Source organism: Aedes aegypti, chromosome 2 (genome assembly GCF_002204515.2).
Source record: "Aedes aegypti strain LVP_AGWG chromosome 2, AaegL5.0 Primary Assembly, whole genome shotgun sequence".
NCBI classification, from domain to species: Eukaryota; Metazoa; Arthropoda; class Insecta; order Diptera; family Culicidae; genus Aedes; species Aedes aegypti.
Genome location: NC_035108.1, coordinates 307841102 through 307860945, shown reverse-complemented (window position 1 = coordinate 307860945; position 19844 = coordinate 307841102). Strand labels below are relative to the sequence as shown.

The window sequence follows — 19844 nt, the reverse complement described above, 5'->3', positions numbered from 1 at the left end:
AGCTCGCTGCTCCCCACGCCTTCTTGATCCGACCGGATTCGTAGCGAACACCATCTTTACAGTGTTATTGTCCGGCATTCTTGCAACATGCCCTGCCCAGCGTATCCTTCCAGCTTTAGCTACCTTGACGATACTGGGTTCGCTGTAGAGTTGAGCGACCTCGTGGTTCATCCTTCGCCGCCAAACGCCGTTCTCCTGCACGCCGCTGAAGATCGTCCTTAGCACTCGGCGTTCGAAAACCCCAAGAGCTTGCAAGTCCTCCTCGAGCCTAGTCCACGTCTCATGCCCATAGAGATCTACCGGGCTTATGAGCGTTCTGTACATCGTCCATTTGGTGCGGGGTGAATCTTTCTTGACCGCAGTTTCTTCTGGACGCATTCACCATTCCTTTTCCTTTTCTGTCGGGTGTGAGATCACTGCGTCCATTTTTTAGAACTATTGTGATATACCTTTTTGGTTTTACAAAGACTCAGTGGCGAGAACGCCACCGGAATACTTTGCGCGGTGACTGTACTTTTAGCCATCTGCCATTGATGGGCAGAAGTCCTAAGTTGCAGCATTGTGAGTCCCCCAATCTGGTACGATCAGCCTGATAAAGCCGACCACTTCCCTGGGGGATGCATTCCAAAAATCGGCCGGCTCCAAAAAGGTCTTACCAAATATTTTGGGCCTTCGTTGTATATGTGCACTGCAGGAGCAGAGAAGGTGTTGAGAGGTTTCGCACGTTTCACTACAGAAACGGCAAATCAAGAGAAAAATCAAATGGAGAGTCACTTCACTCGAGTCGACAATTGTCACCTCGCTATACGAGACCGACAATTCTCACCTCACGCCACTCGTAGAATAACCCCATTTGTTAGGTTCTCCATAGACGGCCCATCAACCGTAAATATCCACTCGACATGGATATCGTTTGGTGCGCTTCTTTGGAGAATACGCGGTTGTGATGTCGTTCTGGCTCTCGATGAGTGTTTTTATGCGCTCATCGCAGTATTTCGCTCTTTGTGGAAAGAACGCACGAATTGGTTCTGGACGCTGAATGTTCTCCTCGTCCATTGCTTCGAATTCGGCACCTTCCCAAGGCATGAGTGAAGGAGTTATTTCTTTCACCCAGTCTGCAGTCTCGAGATCCTTGCAGACAAGGACCATATATCCAGACTTGAAGAGCAGGTTGCAGAATTTTGGTTTCATCGGTTCATTACGCTGTTTCTCCACTTTTAGCAACAGGGCCTCCTGAAGAGCATCAAGCTGAGTCGTGGAAAGATGGGATGTGGGAACCGCACAAAAGGGTCTATTTTATTCCTGCAGGTACGCGAGGTACCAATGGTACGCCATGTCCAGCCATTTACCGTTCAACAAGTACATAATTGGGTTTATTCTACGAGTGGCGTGAGGTGACATTTGTCGGGCTCGTATAGCGAGGTGACAATTCTCGACTCGAGTGAAGTGACTCTCCATTTGGTTTACACTTTTGATCTCACCCTAAAAGCCATTGTTAACCAAATGTGTAGCTCGTTGTTTTTATTTAAATTAATGGACCAAAAAAAACTATCACCACTGGGAGATAGAGGATGCTAGCATTGATAAATAACGTGTTAAGTCGAGTCTAGTACACGACACTGTAGACGGCCTTACAGTTGAGATCGAAATACGCGTATTTGTCGAAGGATACAAACTCTAGTGAAATTAAATGGTATAGTAGTACTAAATTCGGGTTTTCGTTTATTTATAAGTATTCCACTAAACGTAGAAGACGTCTGCATTCGACTCGGTCCATGGCTGCCCGTCGCCAGCTACGCATTTTGCGAAGGTTCCGAAGATCGTCCTCAATTTGATCGACCCATCTTGCTCGCTACGTACCACGTCGTCTTGTGCCGGTCGAATTATGTTCGAGAACCATATGGTCCATGTATCATGCCCATAGAGGAGTATCGGTATAATCAACGTTTTGTAGGTGGTTAACTTCGTGCGATGGCGAATTCTGCTTGATCAAAGAGTTCTGCGGGGTCCAAAGTAAGCACGATTTCCAGCAACGATGCGTCTCTGGAATTCTCTGCTGGTGTCATTGTCGGCGGTCACCACTGAGCCCAAGTACACGAATTCTTCGACCACCTCGATTTCATCACCGTCGATATGAACTCGAGGTGGGGGGCGTGCCATGTTCTCTCCTGAACCTCTCGCTATCATGTACTTTGTATTCGACTCCTTGATGTTCAGTCAGATTCGCCTAGCTTCAGCCATTAGTCGGATGTACGTATCCGACATCGTCTCAAGAAAGTTGCGAAACCAAGTAGCTGAACGGACTTTCTGAAGATCGTGCCACTCGTCTCTATCCCTCTAACGCAATGTTGAACAGTAAAACAAATAGCCATCACCTTGCCGTAACCATCTGCGATATTCGAAGGGACTCGAGAGTATCGTTGATACTCGGACTACGCATATCACTCGCTCCATTATCGCCTTGATCAATCTTATTAGTTTGTCCGGGAAAAGTTCTGACCATGCATTTTCGTTGAACCCGTCCTAGGAAAAATTTACGAAATCCTTGACAACCATCATATTGTCAACCTCGATGTTTCCCGACTCCAACAGTTTGAGAAAGAACTTCTTGGTATTGGTAAAGTCAAGAACAATTTGATATGCAGTAATGATGCAAAAATAATGTTTTATCAATAAATTAACAGATTTTCGCAATTCTATGCGATTTAATTCAAGGCATGTTCGGATAAGAAAGAACGCTCACTCGATTTCCCAGATACCACTAATGGAAGTCTAAGTTAATCTATTTTGCAAATGTAGTACAGCTAGAAAGTATAAAGTTCAATGTTTAAAACTAATTGAAATTAGTAGACATAAAAAACATTATCCTAACGGAATTAGAAAGTAAAACGAAAAACTTCTTCCAAATTTGTGCGGAAATGACAACAAAACTCATTGATAATGCATATGCCTAGCCATTTATTTTCAGTTTTATTCCCATCCTAACTATTGTTCCAGTAAGCCGGGTTTTCTCCTCCAACCTAATTGCCATCGAAAAATATAGGTACAGAGCCTTCTGTGTAGTCAACGCTTTGCGCGCATCTCTCAAAAACTCATAGCCTAATTTAGGTTTTAGAACCTTTTTAACCTACCGCTAAATCAGAAACAGTATTCTGGTACTATTTCAACCATATAGTTAACCTTGTTTTATCTGTTGTTTTCTCAGTATTACTGTGTAAGGAAATATCAATGAGCTTCATAATATTCATTCAATGGTAAAACCTTCTCTAGTATTTTTTTATCGTTTCATCATTCTTGACATTGTAGTTTTGTTTAGAACCATCTTATTACATTCCTCTGCTGTTTTGTCGTAATTGCTAGTTTATGTAATTTGTATTATTTTTATTATTAAACTTTTTATATTTAATTGGCTTTTCAGCTTCTTGCTTTATTCTGGTTATATTTAATGTGTCTTGAAAAGTTCATCATGAGTCATAATGTTTTAACGTCATTTGGGACGCTTGTTTTATATCATCATTTTTTTTTGTTCATATTAGGGGACTTGGTGAGACGTTTTCATTTGGGATGTTTGACAGTAAGGAAATTGGGATATAAAATACTATTACAGTTGAAAGTTCTGCTCAATTACAGATAAATCTGGTTGTTTTTGTTAAAATACTTTGTATTCTTTGTTGTTCAAATATCCGTAGTATATGTTTTTAATGTTTGTGTAATGTTTGTAATTTCATGTGCTGATTTTGAATCTGAATTGTTCACTTGTGCTACGAATACAAATCCAATGATATTAGATAAGCGAATATTATACTTTCAACGAGAATCTTTTTAATCTGCACAATTGGAGTATTGCAATTGTTGATAAAATTGAAATCTACAACATTGATTAACTGGTTGCCTTCAATAGCGATTGTTTTGTATAGGATTTTAAAACGTGTGCTACCTTGGTGGTGGATCTCTCGGTGGTGCTGGTTACATTGAACGACTACTACATCTAGCTGTTTATGCTGTTGTTGATTGTAGATAAACTGATCCAGAGAGAACATGTTCCACCACCGGCTGTTGCTGTAAATTGCTTGTAATTCTTTGTATTTCTTCACTGTGATCTCTTTCTTAGCATTCTGTTCGCCGTGGTTGGCTACGCTAAAGATGTTACTGATATTAATCGGAACAAAAGCTGATAGAGATTGTGAACGCATATCGAATACAGTCACTGCAACGATTATAGTGATGGTTACTAACAGTTGGCCAGCAACCGGGTGATTGGCCACGGACCAAACATCGTCGCCACAGTATCGACTGAAGAAATCATCTAGAAAAGCTTTGCTCCACAGTCGTAGAGCGAAACAGAAACGTGCGATGATCGGTAATTTATCATTATCAAAGCGATAATAATAACGGTAATTGTGGAAATCGAGAAAGGCATCAGAACGGAAGGAAGCATAAGCTTGCCGCTCGTTTGCCGCGTGGTAGTCAATTTCAGGATATCTTGTTGCGCCACCAGGAGAATAAAACTAGCGGCGAGCATTCTTCAATGTTCAATACAAGCACGAATGATATCAACTGGATCAGTATGATAGAGAAAAGGACAGACGGTAGGTCCAACAGTTTCTTCAACTGTCCGCAGAGTTTCACCAAATGATCATCATTCTTATCGTTCATTTGTTGAAAGTATAACATGCCGGATTTTTCGATGTCGTTGATCGCTTTTCCATTTTCATTGATCTGACTCATGGCGTTGACGTTGTTGTTATTGTTGAGGATGATTTTGCTCTTGTTGTATGCCTCATCAGAAACGCCAAAGAGGAAAAAGTTTTTGGCGAAACTCAGCGAAGTCAGCACCGGGAAGATGTTGAAGAACAAACGGAACAAAGCCACCGAAGAGGAAAGGTAGGAGAACGGGGAGGGACGGATGATGAAAACGTTCTTTTTGGAGGGAGCGGGAGGGGACGGGAGCGGGGAAGTAGGGTTAGCCCCTTCGAGGGCTAGGCACGGTAAACCTCAGCTTGGGTATTTGCAGTACTGGGCGTAGGTCAGATCGTAGGTCGGGAACCGCGAGAACTGAATATCGCGACGCTTCCATTGATCGATGGTGCCCAGGTGTTCAAGCTCACGGGACACGTTCGCTGCCGGCGAAGTCTGTAAAAGATGAAAGAGAAAAGGTTGTACCCAGGGTTAGATGATATAATTCTCGCTCAGATTGTTTTCTTGGTAGTAATGTTAGCAATAAGAAAGTTGCATAAATTCCTAAGAGAGATTTGGACCAAACGCTGGTTCTTAGACTATATTGAAGCATCCTTCAACAGTTGAGAGCTGCTCTGGCTACGTTCTTGGATTAGTTGGGAATGCAACAACTTTCCAAAGCATACCTGTCTCGTATTTCGACATTTTCAGCAATCAATCCCTTCCTTATCGACTCATGAAGGGTTGACCGTAACAAGAAATATGCTTTCAGGCCCAAAAATGCAATGCAATTCCCCAAACCCAATAAACCACAACCAAACACCACCCCGCGCCACTTACCTTGTTTGCGAAAACGGTCACGATGAACTTTCCCGGTTGGAACGTATCAATCACGCGTGCAATCAAATCCCCATAGCTAGAGGATGCGACATTGCTCTCAAAGCTAACGTACGAAAAATCGGGCTCCGGAGTGATGTGGATCGTCATGTAGCATCCCTATATGTGGAACACGAGAAAGGAAGAAACAACAAAAAATATTATGCCATGGAATAACAGCACACAAGAATGTATGATGAATGAAGAGGCTATTAATACCGATAGAAATACGATAAGTGGTTACAAAACTTTGTCGGCGCGAACATTGAACAAACAGATAAAGTTATGTGGAATGAATTATCGTAGGAAATTTTCGCCAAGGAATAAAATTTACGAGGGGAATAACTATCATCGTTTTCAAACAATTCAAAAACAGTTTTCTGTTTTATAATCACAGCATTCTATATGAAAATTTCTAACTATTCTTATGTTGATGTCTGTATAACAGTAAAGCTATTTCACTAACATTGGGTTTGAACGAAAAAACTGGTCTCGATTTTTTATGATTGCTGATGATGGACGATGATTATCAATGTAGAACTGAACTAGAACATCAAGAATTCGATATGCGAAAATGATATGTTATTGAGAGGTACACTGCTCATAATCGCATGTCAGTCCCATGTTTGGTGGCTTTCCTATTCACATGGGAAAAATGTGCGTTTATGGGCAGTACACATACTCCTTTCTACGAACAACAAATGTACTGCAGCAACAGAGAAACGAAAAAAAACTTAAAAAGGAAATTCAGAAGCTAAGGTATGTACAAATGAATCGTGGAGTAGTGAAAAGCGGAGACATTCAATTAGGAAAGCACTGTTGTTTTCTATATAGATTCCACTCCAGCACTTTTGACTTTATCTCGGCACGACCTTCAAAAGGACAAGGGCGACTCGTGATGTAGCACAAAATAAAAACGGCACGTGCTGAATTGCTTGTTTGGCGCCACCTAAAGCATGGCATGTCTTATTTCGGTCGAGTTTAGTTTGTCAGCACTAAAATAGTATATGTATGAAAATGAAGCACACAAAAATGAAGAACGAGAGCTAATGAATATTTTGTTATGATAAATCGTATGACATCATATCTTTCACATCAACAGAATGAAGGCGTAAAACATCGTTCAACTATATTCCGTTGAAATGAGCTATCTAGAAGCAAACATTCAGAACTTGCTTACCTCTTTATATTTCTTTCCACACTACATTCCACAATGAGTTTGAAATGAAAACATGATGCGCCCCAGAGGAAGATAGTGGAGTATTATACCGCAAACACCAATGTAGAAGCAATTTACAGAAAGTCATAAAGGAAAAAGTGAAGAATGTAATTAGTTATAGTGTACTCCTATTACACGTTAAATGGTACATAATATACAGCTAAACTAATACAAAGTTTTAGATTTCCTCAATCTGTTGATATCGACACAATTATCTGGTTATTATCGCTAATGAAGGATACCCCTTGGGTTTGTATCTTTTTTGTCAAACTCTTTTCCTCATAATCACGGTGCTCTGAATAGTCGATTTCTATAGTTTAACCCTCTCTTGTCCATGATAGCACAGGTAATCTACTGATTTTAAGACGAACGCTACGTGAACCGAATTGATGCGAATAGCTCAATCATCATTGGAATAACTTTACTCCCCCCTTTTTTTCATAAACATCGAAATAGGTGACCTAAAACTGAAACAATTGTAAAACAATCATCTAACTATTGATTTTTAATCAAACTTTGTATACAGTGATTTTGAATAATGATGAGCACAGATTTAAGGGTGTTTTTTTTTAAGAACAACAGTCGGGGTAGCACTTTGATACTATTTTGTACATTTTCTTAAATTTATCCGGCATGAGATCCAAGTGTGTCGTTACCAAACGTAGATTGAGAAAAATAAATTTAGCGGAAGCGAAAAATACTTACACTTTTGGAGACTCCATTCATAGAATATCCGCACGGATCGAACAAGTAATCGTCGATTACCATACCGGGAATAAGCTTGTGGATGCCCGATTTCTGAAAAACAAAAAAAAACGACTCTGAATTCAACAGCAACTTCCAGAACCCAATCAACAATTATTACCTGCGTTGCCTCCAAGGCCGTGTTGCACACATCTTTGGTGAAGACAGCCATCACTTTCGGGTCCAGATCGGTCATCAGTATCTCGATGGTCTGATCCGGATCAGGTAACTGCAGAGATTCAATCAGATTCATCTTGGCCGACTGCGTTTGCAGCTGAGCATGGCCGTTGCTCATGTTATGCAGATGATGATGGTGGTTGTTGTTGTTGTTGTTGGTAATGTTGTTCAGCATTTGTTTGTTGGCGGAGCCCCCTCCCCCGCGGCTCAATGTGTAGAGATGCCAGCAGTCGCGATTAAGCGCGCCCAGGCTGTAGGCGCGTCCATCTTCGAAAAATGAATCCAGGAAGGCGACTTCCTCCTCGAAACCACGATGGGGGGAGACCTGCATTTCCGGCCGCTTGAAGTTCTTGCGCGAGTAGAACAGATCCTCTATCTCGCCGTAGCCGGCAATCTCCGATGCGAGACGTAGCAGCGGTTCCAAACACTGCAGCGGCGTCGTCGTGCCGCACGTCTTCAGAATCCAACGGCGCTTCGATACGAACATGCTGCTTTCGCTGTTTCCGATTGACGTCAGGACGGAAAACATGAAAAACAGAACCAGAAAAAAAATGAAGAATGTGAAAATTAGTGGCGGTGTAAAATGTGTTGGCCATAGCGAGAATGAAATGGGTTATGGAGTTGAAAAGATGCCAATCAAATGAGACGCAATTAGGATTTTAATTAGACGCGTTACTTCTTGTCTACCCTCTTCGGTCCACGTGCTCGTTAATAGCTCAAAAATAAAGGTGAGATCACTTTCAAAAGATCGAAAAATGGTCTTATGACCATACGGAATATTTATGGAAATTCCCTATAAGAAATAGAGTAGCTACATCAATTATAATTAGCTATACAGTCAAACCTAATCCTTTATATCCTATCAGTGCATAGCAGTTTGAGTTATCAAATTAAATAATTTGATAATGGAGTGAAAATGTATAAACATTAATACATTTTCACAATGTTTTTCCATGTTTTTCTTGAAGGTTTTTCAAATTTCAAAGTAGATATTGGTTCAAAAAATTGTTTCATCAAATTATTATTTATTACATTTTTCCTATCAAATTTAGGGTATCTTCTTCTTCTTGGCATTATACGTCCTCACTGGGACAGAGCCTGCTTCTCAGCTTAGTGTTCTTATGAGCACTTCCACAGTTATTAACTGAGAGCTTTCTTTGCCATAGTTGCCATTTTCGCATTCGTATATCGTGTGGCAGGTACGATGATACTCTATGCCAAGGAAATTAAAGGGAATTTCCATTACGAAAAGATCCTTGATCGACCGGGAATCGAACCCAGACACCTTCAGCATGGCTTTGCTTTGTAGCCGCGGACTCTAATCACTCGGCTAAGGAAGGCCCCTAAATTTAGGGTATAAAAGTATATAAAAAATATATTGAAGTCCTTTAACTAAAACATATTGTTTAAATACAAATAAAGTAATTGCCCTACTATTGACCATGAAACACAACTTCAAATATATTTTTAGTTCATTATATCGTTGTAAAGCTTATTTCAAGCCCAGGGTGACCACCAAATATCGGTTTTGAAATTCCCGCTTTTTTCCCGGTTTTCCCGCTATATTATACATAATTTTCCCGGTTTTTAATCCATTCTTTCCAACGACTTTAATTGACCTTTTCTATGGAAAGCACCGCAACATTTTTTTTAAATCGGTTTAATTTTTTTTAGTTGTTTTTCCATAGTAATTTGATTGTTTATCAATAGTTTCACTATTGGAGAAATATGTTGACTATTAGAGTGTTCTAATCTATATAGAATCTTATTCTGAAAACTATGGCTTAGTATAGTAGCTGAATCGATTTGTCTCGCGTTCATCGAGAATCAATGGAGCTCTGGAGCTATCTATCATGAGAAAGATATGGTTAATTGTGTTAATAAAACAGATCCTACTCTCGACACGTCAGGAGTTTAATTTGAATGCTATCTGAACCATAATTACCAACAATATGTTCTTTAAGCCAAACTTTGAAATTTCAAGTTCAAGTTTTAAGATCTAGAGAACCTGACAACCGTTCGCGTTAAAAATTTGATGGGTTGGTTGCATTCTGGTGATGATAAAACGATCAAAATTTTTAGCTCAAAGCTCTGTTTGCCTCTCTAGACTCATGCTCTTGGAATTTCGAGTTTTGGCTTAGGTTTATAATCATCTTATAATGCATCTTAATGCTGAATTTGAGATAATTTGGCCAACAAAAGCCCTAGGTGCCTAAGTAAATCATCAAGATGCCCAAGTAGTTCTTTGCCGTAATTGAAATTATTTGAATTAGGGTGTTTTATGTATTTTGGACAGAGCGTTACGCGTATATAATTTGGCCACCTCCATTTGATTTTGCCGTAAATGGCCAAATTATATACGTGTAACGGTCTGTCCAAAATACTTTGATCACCCTATTAATCCTTTGAATTTTATTCCATAAAGCAAATAAGTTCAAGATATGAATGAAACAAGGCCAAACACGTAGAAGCTAAGTAAGTACTCACAACTTTAATAACACCAAAAATTATCATTTTTGACATCCACCCACCCTCTCGTAATGCCTTTTGTATGGACATTTTACAAATTTTATATGAGCTGTAATGGTTTGATCGTTATTAAGATCGTAAATAAGCCAATATTTAAAACTTCGTCGATTAGATAACTAGTGACATATTAAAAGCTTTCATAAATAGAGACTTGTTTTCAAGATTAGTTGTGGTATTCAGCAATTACAGAAGAGAGCTAAGCCAATCCACAATAAGTAATTAAACCTTGGTTTAAAACGTCTAGTAAAACAAGTTAGAGAAAAGTTGAAAAAGTTTTAGCCCTGGTAGTTCGAGAACAAAAATCCACAAAAAATATTTCGAAACATTGCCAAGAAAATAGTGAAACATTTTTAAGAAATATGGTGTACCATAGTAGAAATTAATTCATTGGTGTTTGAAAGATACTTGTTCAAAATTGCTGCTGTCTCATGGAAATGTCATTAAACATAACTACATTCTATAACTTATTTTGGAGGTTGGTTTGCAGATTAGGGGGAGATCCCCCAGTACCGGACACTTAAGCCACTAAATTCATAATTCGAAAAATATTGATTTTATGGGCTCGTGTTACCCATTTATGATAAATATTACCATTTTTATAGTGTACAAAAATAAATTTGAAAATATAAATATGAATTTTGATATTGCATTTTGATGATGAGTTTTAGTATCAAATTGATCGATCTCGAAAGGTGGCACCCAGTACCGGACAAGATCTGGAAATGCCTCGAATTCTGTAAATTTGAACATCATCGAATGTGTACACTATAGGAATAGTTTATAATTACCAATTCAATGCATTTGCTACATTTACAAGAATAATTTGAGTTTTTCTTAGTTTGCAAGATGCCTATCAAAAACCTCTTTCATATATGATGAAAAATAGCACATTTTACGATGTTGTTCTGAATGTTCATTATTCTTAATTTTATTGCATATTTGATACCATGATCGACGGAACCCATGAAAAATGAAAGTATTCTGAGACACTGATGCAATAATTACAAAGATATCATATAACAAATCAAGCTGTCCGAAACTGAGGGACAGGAGGTGCTTAACCAAAATTGTAATTTGTCCATATTTAGTTCAATTATGGTACAAAATACATTCATACTATCAAATTAGGATTATGTTCGATCATGCTTGCGGGATCCAAAGTATTTTTTCATATTCAAAATATTTACTAAATAGGCTCAAAGTTAAGTGGATACGTCAATTTTTTAAAGATTTTCAAACTTTTCTACTTTTTTAAAAAGGCATGCATATTTCAAGGATCATTAGTCTACATAATAGCTTTCTTTTCTACTAATACACCATCTTGATTGGACCATGATTTCTCAATGTTTTTGCTTTGTCCGGTATTGGCTGCTGTCCGACACTGGGGGATCTCCCACTACAGCTTGAAGATGTTCGTTCAAAACGATTTTCCCGGTGATCTTCTCAAATTCCCGGTTTTTCTCGTCTTTTTCCTGGTGGATTCAAATTTCCGTCTTTTTCCCGCTTTTCCCGTTTTTCCCGGTTCGGTGGCCACCCTGCAAGCCGCTTGTGTAGTAGTTTAACCCCTCCTCGTCACGACTTTTTTCAATGTTTGGAAAGGCAAGAAATGTTTTAAATAATGTAGTGCTGGAGCAAAAGATGTCAGCGCAAAGTGCCCTTATTTAACGCATTGCTTCATTCTGCGATTTTTTTCAAATTTTAATAAATTTTAAGAAAATTCTGACACTTGTTAATTTTGATACCTAATGTGATAATTTAGGAAAATGTGGAGCAGTTAACCATCTAATACCCAAATTTTTATTTTCGATTTAAATATCATTTTTAGTTATCTAAAATCGTTTTAAACACGTTTTGGGCAATGATTTATTTTTATTCGCAAATCTATGGATTTCGGTTTTTGATTTTTATAATTTTTTTTTTTGAACATCCCTACTCTTTTTCATTTTTTCTTGAAGCCTCTTCTAGTTACTGAAAAAAATTTTATGCTAGTTTTCAAAATATTAAATTTTTAATATTTTTCTGGAAATATTTTTATTTTCCGTGTATTTATCGGAAAAAAAAACAGGTTTAAAATTATTTGAATACCACCAAGCTCTTCTTTTGTGATAGGTTGATCGTAGAAAAATATAAAAGGTACGATTTTTTTATATCACACTTCAAATGAACCCCGGGTATTTGTAGGTTATATAAGAATACAATTTTTCAAACAATTTTCAAAAATACAAAAAACTTTCAAAAGTCATAAAACTTTTCTTATATGCGTGTTATGAGTCAAGGTTTTAGCCAAAAATAAAATCATTTTGATTTCCGAGCTCCGAAAAAATACACAAAATTCCAAAGTGTACCCCGTCTAAAGGCGGGGTTGGGTATTAGAGGGTTAAAGTGAAGATGAATCGAAGCCAAACTTCAAATTTTCAAGAGCACAAATCTGGAGAACGGATCACTCGTTTGAGCTGAATACTTAATCGATTGGTCACCACCAGCTAGTGATCAATCGATTAAGTTTTCAGCTTAAACGGATGTTTGGTTCTTCAGATCTATGCTCTTGAAAATTTGAGGTTTGGCTTCGATTCATGTTCACCTTAAGGAAAATTCGATAAAAATGCTGAAAATATTATGGAATCTTCGAATTGTTTGCCTTATTTCCAATCATTTTTAGGTCAATACACTAGATCCGTATGATTTCCATTGTCTTCCAATGTATTTTTAATTTCATACAAATTCTCTAAAGTGTTTAAAATTAGAGCCTTGGCGGTGCTCTGATTTGCGGCACTTTACGGTACTGGTCTCATTATTTTATCACTCATTTTTTTAACCACAATTTTAAATTATTGCATTCTTCAAAAACTTAATTGAGCTGTTTTTCTTCAACGTCTTCAAAAATAGCCCCTATCTGTTTTGATGGTCTGCTCGTCTGCTCGACAGATAGACGATTTGACAGTCCGATATGTAGCTTTAGTTTCAATCTTTGCGAGACTCATTTATTGACTCTGTTTTCCTTGATAGCAGAAAATGAAATGGGAAAGACCAAGCTGTCGTGGAGTTACTTATTTTTACTGCATTTAGTTTCAATAGGAAGATACTATGATTTGTTTTGTAGAAGAATTTTTGAATCCTAACATAATTACTTATAGTTATACCTATAGTGTTGACCTCCTTCGTAAGTCGAATAAAGCTGTTGGTTCTGAATTCCACATTAGCCTAGGATCAAAATTTCTATTTTTTAGTGTTTTCATCGAGTCTTGGCCCAAGCCGTTTTTAGCGGTTCTGCTGCCAGATACAATAAATTATTATTGCATAGCACATGAAAAACTTCCGTTTCCGTTTTTATTTGTATCCCAATAATTGGAAGGGAGAGAAATCGATCATTTCAGCTAAGCCCGCATATCGGTATGATTGATTGCAAACTAGAATCAGTAACGAAACAAAAATGGATAATACTGCTGGCGCCACCATTCTGGCAATGAACAACCAATGCAATTTTGACCTTGATGTAAGTACATATAGGTATAATGCTCATATCGTATACCATCAATAATTAATTATTTATCCCTGTTATACTCGTGATCTGCCCTTATACATTTCAACTTACTTTTATCTTCTTAGATACATTATCCGGATTTGAGCTTTATGACAGCTAGCGCACCGGGGTTAACTGGAAATGGCTAATTTTGCTTCTCTTTTGTGCCCTTACAGTTTGGATGGAGGACACGGTAAATAATTAAATCATCCTGCAGCTAGGCTTTTAGCAATCGGCGAACCAAATTATCCGACAACCAAGTGGCTAGCTAATGGATTTGCAAGAAACAAAACAAGCTTTTTCTAGAATTTGGTATCACTAGGGAGACATATCCTGTTCCCGGCACTAGTGATTCACTGCAGCATGTTCCTCAAGCTGTTAGGCTCACTGTTGACTGAAATGTATGTAAGAGAGAGTACTGTCAAATTTAACTATCTTTTTCTCATGATAGCTCCAGAGCTTCATTGATTTTCGACGTACTTGAGACAAACCGAATCTGTAAAGTACAATAGAATAGTTACTAGAATATGATTTCATTAGAAACATTTTTGGAGTAAGGTCACTTCACTAAGTCTGTGCCTAACAAGAAAAGTAAGAACATTGATTAGACTTTATCCCTATCAAAGAAATCCATTCTATTTATGACTGTCTAGCTAGCCTTCTAGAAATTTTCGGGCAAATCCCGTTCTAACCCACCGGTAAGGTTATCAACACCCATACTCGTACGGGTCCAGGTCAGAATCCTGACGGCAACCAAAAGCACACGTGCTTGGACTGTGTTCGGTTTCCAATAAAAGGTTATCAGCTCCTCATGTCAAGGATGCTCCAGTTGTTACGCCTCGCGAACCCTTGTTGGTCACCACCACCGCCGTCAATGAGCAATCGTCGTGTTTCGTGTTTTAATAGAGTGGCTTATCTACACGGTTGTAGAGATCTGAGTAAAGCCGCGCCACGCGGTCGACAAGTCGAGCAGGCTTATCTGGTCAGAATTCCATCTCGAATATTTCGTGGATCGAGACATAACAACAATGTGGCAAATTTGAGAGGCGCTTATCTTGCCATAACCTAGCTACTTGTTGCGAAATTTCAAAGGTCAACGTGGCCCCAAAGTTTGGTGACGCCGGGGATTGCAATGAGTCTACACGAATGTTTTCCGATTTCGTGCAATGAACTCCAGCAGACAAGTCCAGATTTTGGATTGGCCTCATTCAAGGCAAAGTTTTATTAGACTGAGATTAGGTTTGAGGCTTCCTTTTTCGATATGAAATGGTGTCCTCAGCGTTATCGCAAATTATATTCAATTTTTTGCAACCTTTCAATCAATCTTCAATCATTACAAATTATTGATCATTGCTGAATATGATGTGCAGGATGATGCGAAAATCTTCTGTGCTAAGGGTTCTTCTTCTTCTTCTACTTGGCATAACTCACTGGGTCAGAACCTACATCTCAGCTTAGTGTTCAATGAGCACATCCACAGTTATTAACTGAGAGCTTTCTTTGCCAAAGTTGCCATTTTTGCATTCCTACATCGTGTGGCAGGTACAATGAGACTAAGCGTCGTGAGTTCGAATCTCGCCGGTCGAGGGTTCTTTCGAATGACTAATCTTGCCGATTTCGGAGAGCATAGAGCAGACTTCCCCAATCTTGTTGTATCGTGTGAAAATTATAAAAATTTCTTGTGATTAAATTTAAAATAGATATTTGCTCTTGCCGAAGTTTCTATAATAATTGCGCTTCCCAAGTACTAGCCTGCTAATTCACTTCTTTTGTCTTATAGTGCTTCTTCTTCTTCTTTCTTCTTTCTGTCGTTACCTCCCAACTGAGACAAAGCCTGCTTCTCAGATTAGTGTTGTTATGAGCACTTCCACAGTTATTAACTGAGAGCTTTCTTTGCCGATTGACCATTTTTGCATGTGTATATCGTGCGGCAGGTACGAAGATACTCTATGCCCTGGGAATCCAGAAAATTTCCATTACGAAAAGATCCTCGACCAGCGGGACTCGAACCCACGACCCTCAGCATGGTCATGCTGAATAGCTGCGCGTTTACCGCTGCGGCCATCTGGGCCTATAGTGCTATTATAGGCTAATGTAGAGCATTTCGGCTCTATGATAGCACTATATTTGCACGCAGGACGAATTAACTTGAGCTACTTGGGTCATGATTACGTCTGAATCCAGCACAGGATTATTTTGAAAACGCTGCCCTGAACCCTGTGAGAATGTTGTCCAGGATTTTACAAAATCATTCTCTTCTAACATATTTTTTTGTAAGATTCTGTGAGAAGACAACTTTCTTTTAAAACCCTGTTTGAGAATCTGGAGAAGTCTGTCCTTTTTTTGTACTTCTATTGTACATACTTTGATATTTCTTGTACATAATTGATCCTCATAAAATTTAGCATATTTTTGAAAATGGAACGTTTTGAATCATTTAAGATATCAAGTAAGTTTAAAATAATCAGAAAAACAACGTGAAAAATCTTCAAAATAAAATAGCTATAAATAAAGATTCTAAAGTTTCAATAATGTGCCTTAGAACAGAACAACAAAAGGGCCAGATATGAGAAGAATCTTTAACCAATATCCGCCCAGCAAACGAAAAAAAACGTTCTCGTTTCGACAATCTCTGACAGATTTCCTTTGTTTTAGCTCGAATGAAATCGTCCGGATGTTTAATTTTTCAATCATCATTGGATTTTTTGCAAATGTTCACCGGTTCAGAGTTATTCCGGTCAAGTCGGGGAAAAATAACCCCAACTTTCTTTTCAATAAACTTTTACTCAACTTATTACAGTCGACTCTCCACATCTCGATATCGGAAGGACCATAGAGATAGGGGATAGATCGAGAGCTCCTAAGCTGATACGCATGTTTAAATGCTTGTATACAATTGGGTAATCGTTATTTTATTATATATTACTTTGAAACGATAACTATTGGGTTAAAACTTGATAATTTTCACAAAATGTACAATGAATTTATTGAAAATACCGTAAAAATTAAGTTAATTCTGCACCAGGTCGTATCCACAAATCCGGACATATGAATCAAAATCCGGACGTCGATGCATCGAATTCCGATCATTCAAATAAACACAGCTGTTTTTCACAGAAAACTTAAAAAGTATTAAACATACTTTCACATCACAATACACAGATTGATAGATTTGTAAACATAATATTTGTTCTCTGTTGGATGATCCTTTAACACATAATTCACATTATTACATTATTCCTCATAATATTTACACATAATTTACACTCATTTTCAGTTTATATTGTTGAAAATCACAGCGATATAACTTTCGACCACTTTTTCCAGGTTTTCGAACCATTATTATGTAATATTTCTTGTAAACCTTGGACAATTTGATTCACAACCACTTGTATAAGGATTTTGACAATCTTCTTCTACCACTAAATTACGTTTATTTTCAGTAATTTCTTCACAACTACTGAAATGCGAAGAAAAAAAACAAACAAATCACTAGAGAATATGTATCACAAATTATTAGCGCGTGATGAATTGTCGAATTTGAATGGCGCAGTGAGTAGAATTCCTTCGGTTTTCGTTAATTTTAATATTAATCGTTCGCGTCCGAGTAAAACTGACTTTTATTTTTGTCTTCACCGATGTTTTAGAAGGCTAACTTGATGTCAATTTACGTTACAATGGTCAACACTAGTTTACATTAATCACAGGAAGAATATTCATATATTTTGGAAGGATATATGTCATGGAAATAATTGAATTTCACCAGAATGTCCGGATATTGGTCCCGTCCGAATTTTGATTCAGCACGGTATGGAGATATCGAGATATGGAGAGAGATATTGTATGCAGAATGAAGGGACCGACGAAATCATCGAGATAGGGAAAGATATCGAGATATAGAACATCGAGATGTGCAGAGTCCACTTTAGTATAAATCTGACTCCATCTTAACTGGTTTTTATAGTTTCGATTACGGACATCATGTTAGAACTAAATTGGACAATCGGACCAGCTTTGGGACTGAGTATTTTTTAGTTAATTATGGAACCTCCGTGGAACTTGAGGCCGGTTTGGTCAATTTTAGTTTTCTTCTAAACTAGCAAATTTGGATACCGTAATCCGGGGGCAAATTGATCACTATTTCACAACTTTTTGTTGTGTTATCCTTCGGAATTCAAGTATAGTCAAATAAAATTCGACAAAATCAGTACTCCATCTATTTTTATCAGTTTATGAAATCGCTTTTTCATGGAATAATATTTAACAAATCATAAAAATTGTTTTAATATAAAAAAATGACACATTGGAGTGAAATCGATCACCATATCACAGAGCAGATTTTAGAATTAAAAATTTCTCTATATACTAAATTTGAGTATCCTGATTGTGAAAATGATGTCAAAATTCTTATAACTCGAGTATTTGATCAGTTTATTGCAAAATTTAACTTTGAATATCTACCTAATACGCCTAAATGTAGGCAATTTCCCTTGAAATAAGCACATTATTCGAGATCAAACGATTTTATGAGCAAAAAACTATATTTTCTATGCTGTATGGTATCAAAAATAAGTTCAGTAGTTCAGATATGAGCTTACTCAACATTTTTAACACTCAAAATTAGAATGTAGGCATAGCACCACTGGATTGTTTAGCACAGACATTTCCAGCTGTATTGCTTACACCATCAAAAACTGTGATTTTTTCTATGCAAAACTGACCCTAATAAAAATGAAATAGTTTAAAATCATCATTAGACATCTAAACTAGAAAACGTGGAATGTCTGTGTTGCAAATGAAACCTTCCTTGGAAGGAGATGTTTTTTGGTACCACCCTGATCTAATTAGCCACAGTGATCGATTTACCCCCGGATTACGGTACTATTCGAATATAGACAGTACATGAGAGAACCCCTGAAACATATAAACATCTCAGTCCTTTATGAAGTCTAGGAGGATTTTATAGATAAATTGCTGAAAATATTTTCGGACAATTCACCAAACGGAGCCCTAGGAAATATCATACAGGATTTTCTAAAAAAAATATTTGTAAATTTTATAAAACTTCGGAGAGATACTGGAATAATATTTGTAGCACTTCAAATGGATAATCTACGGAAAGTATACTCGAAAAATTTCTGGATAAGACTATTGGAGTAATCTAATTAAAAAGCAGGCGATATAATCCCTGGAGGAACTTCATTATCTCGAATCCCTGAGCGAATTTATCATTAAATTCTGGAGGAATTGCTGTAGAAATCCATGAAATATCGTGTAGAGCAATCCTTGGAATAATTATTTGGAGAAATTTGGGGAAACAATCTGGAAGACTCCCTGTAAATCTGATGCAATTTTTTCATGGATTCACGCGGAGAATTTTTCCAACGCAAAAAGCTTTAAAAAGTACTAAAAAATGAAAAACGTGAAGAGTTCTTAAAAACTTTTAAACATTTTTTTTTTCAAAACCCAATTACTTAACAATTAATCATTATAAATTTTATTACTGAAATATCCGTAGGAAACATTGGAAGATCTTCTGGAGTAACAACTGCAGAATTCGTTAGAAGCATTGGTTGAATATTCAGAGCGATTCATGTGGACATTGTTGGAGATATAAAGCCTTAAACCCAATGTGAATGATATCACGGTACAACGACAAGCGCATTTTAATCTAGACTCTACTTGTCAAGTCCAGGTTGAATCTGATTTAGTCGACATTGATCGAAACAATGACATGTCATTCCAATCGGTTTTACCGTTTTTCCGTTCTTGCCGTAATGCCGTTGCATTGTGTTTTACTCTTAAACGTTGGACTGCTTAAGGATTTACTGGAGAGAATTTTGGAGAAATTCTCTAAAGCCTCTCTTCAGAGATTTAAAGGAATCACTGTAAAATTGCTGTTGAATCTGTTAAGGGATTCTTAAAAGGTCATCTAGAGGAATCTCCGGAGCATCAAAGATTGAAACATTGATATAATTCTAAACCGAGATCTTGTCCCATTATGCAGCCGAGAGATTGATTCGATTCGGACCTTAGTCTGTTTCAATGTGCAAGAAAGGGAAGAGAAGACATCCTTCATAGTGTTACCTTTAACAAAAAGAT

At 37.6% G+C, this 19844-nt stretch overlaps 1 protein-coding gene across 2 annotated transcripts in view; it reads right to left on the bottom strand.

Moving 5' to 3' along the window:
* Positions 1-3196: 3196 nt before the first annotated feature.
* Positions 3197-19844, bottom strand: part of LOC5568820 (S-adenosylmethionine decarboxylase proenzyme) — a 37837-nt gene continuing 21189 nt past the window's right edge. Inside the window, exons 3-7 of one of the 2 annotated variants that reach the window (XM_021845642.1) lie at positions 7638-8190; positions 7478-7570; positions 6734-6754; positions 5518-5673; positions 3197-5133 (exon numbers count right to left, since the gene is read on the bottom strand). In XM_021845642.1, coding sequence (XP_021701334.1) covers positions 4996-5133; positions 5518-5673; positions 6734-6754; positions 7478-7570; positions 7638-8190 — 961 coding nt within the window. In that variant the 3' untranslated portion in view covers positions 3197-4995. The remainder of the gene's footprint in view (positions 5134-5517; positions 5674-6733; positions 6755-7477; positions 7571-7637; positions 8191-19844) is intronic. The other variant, XM_001658136.2, reaches the window with a different exon arrangement.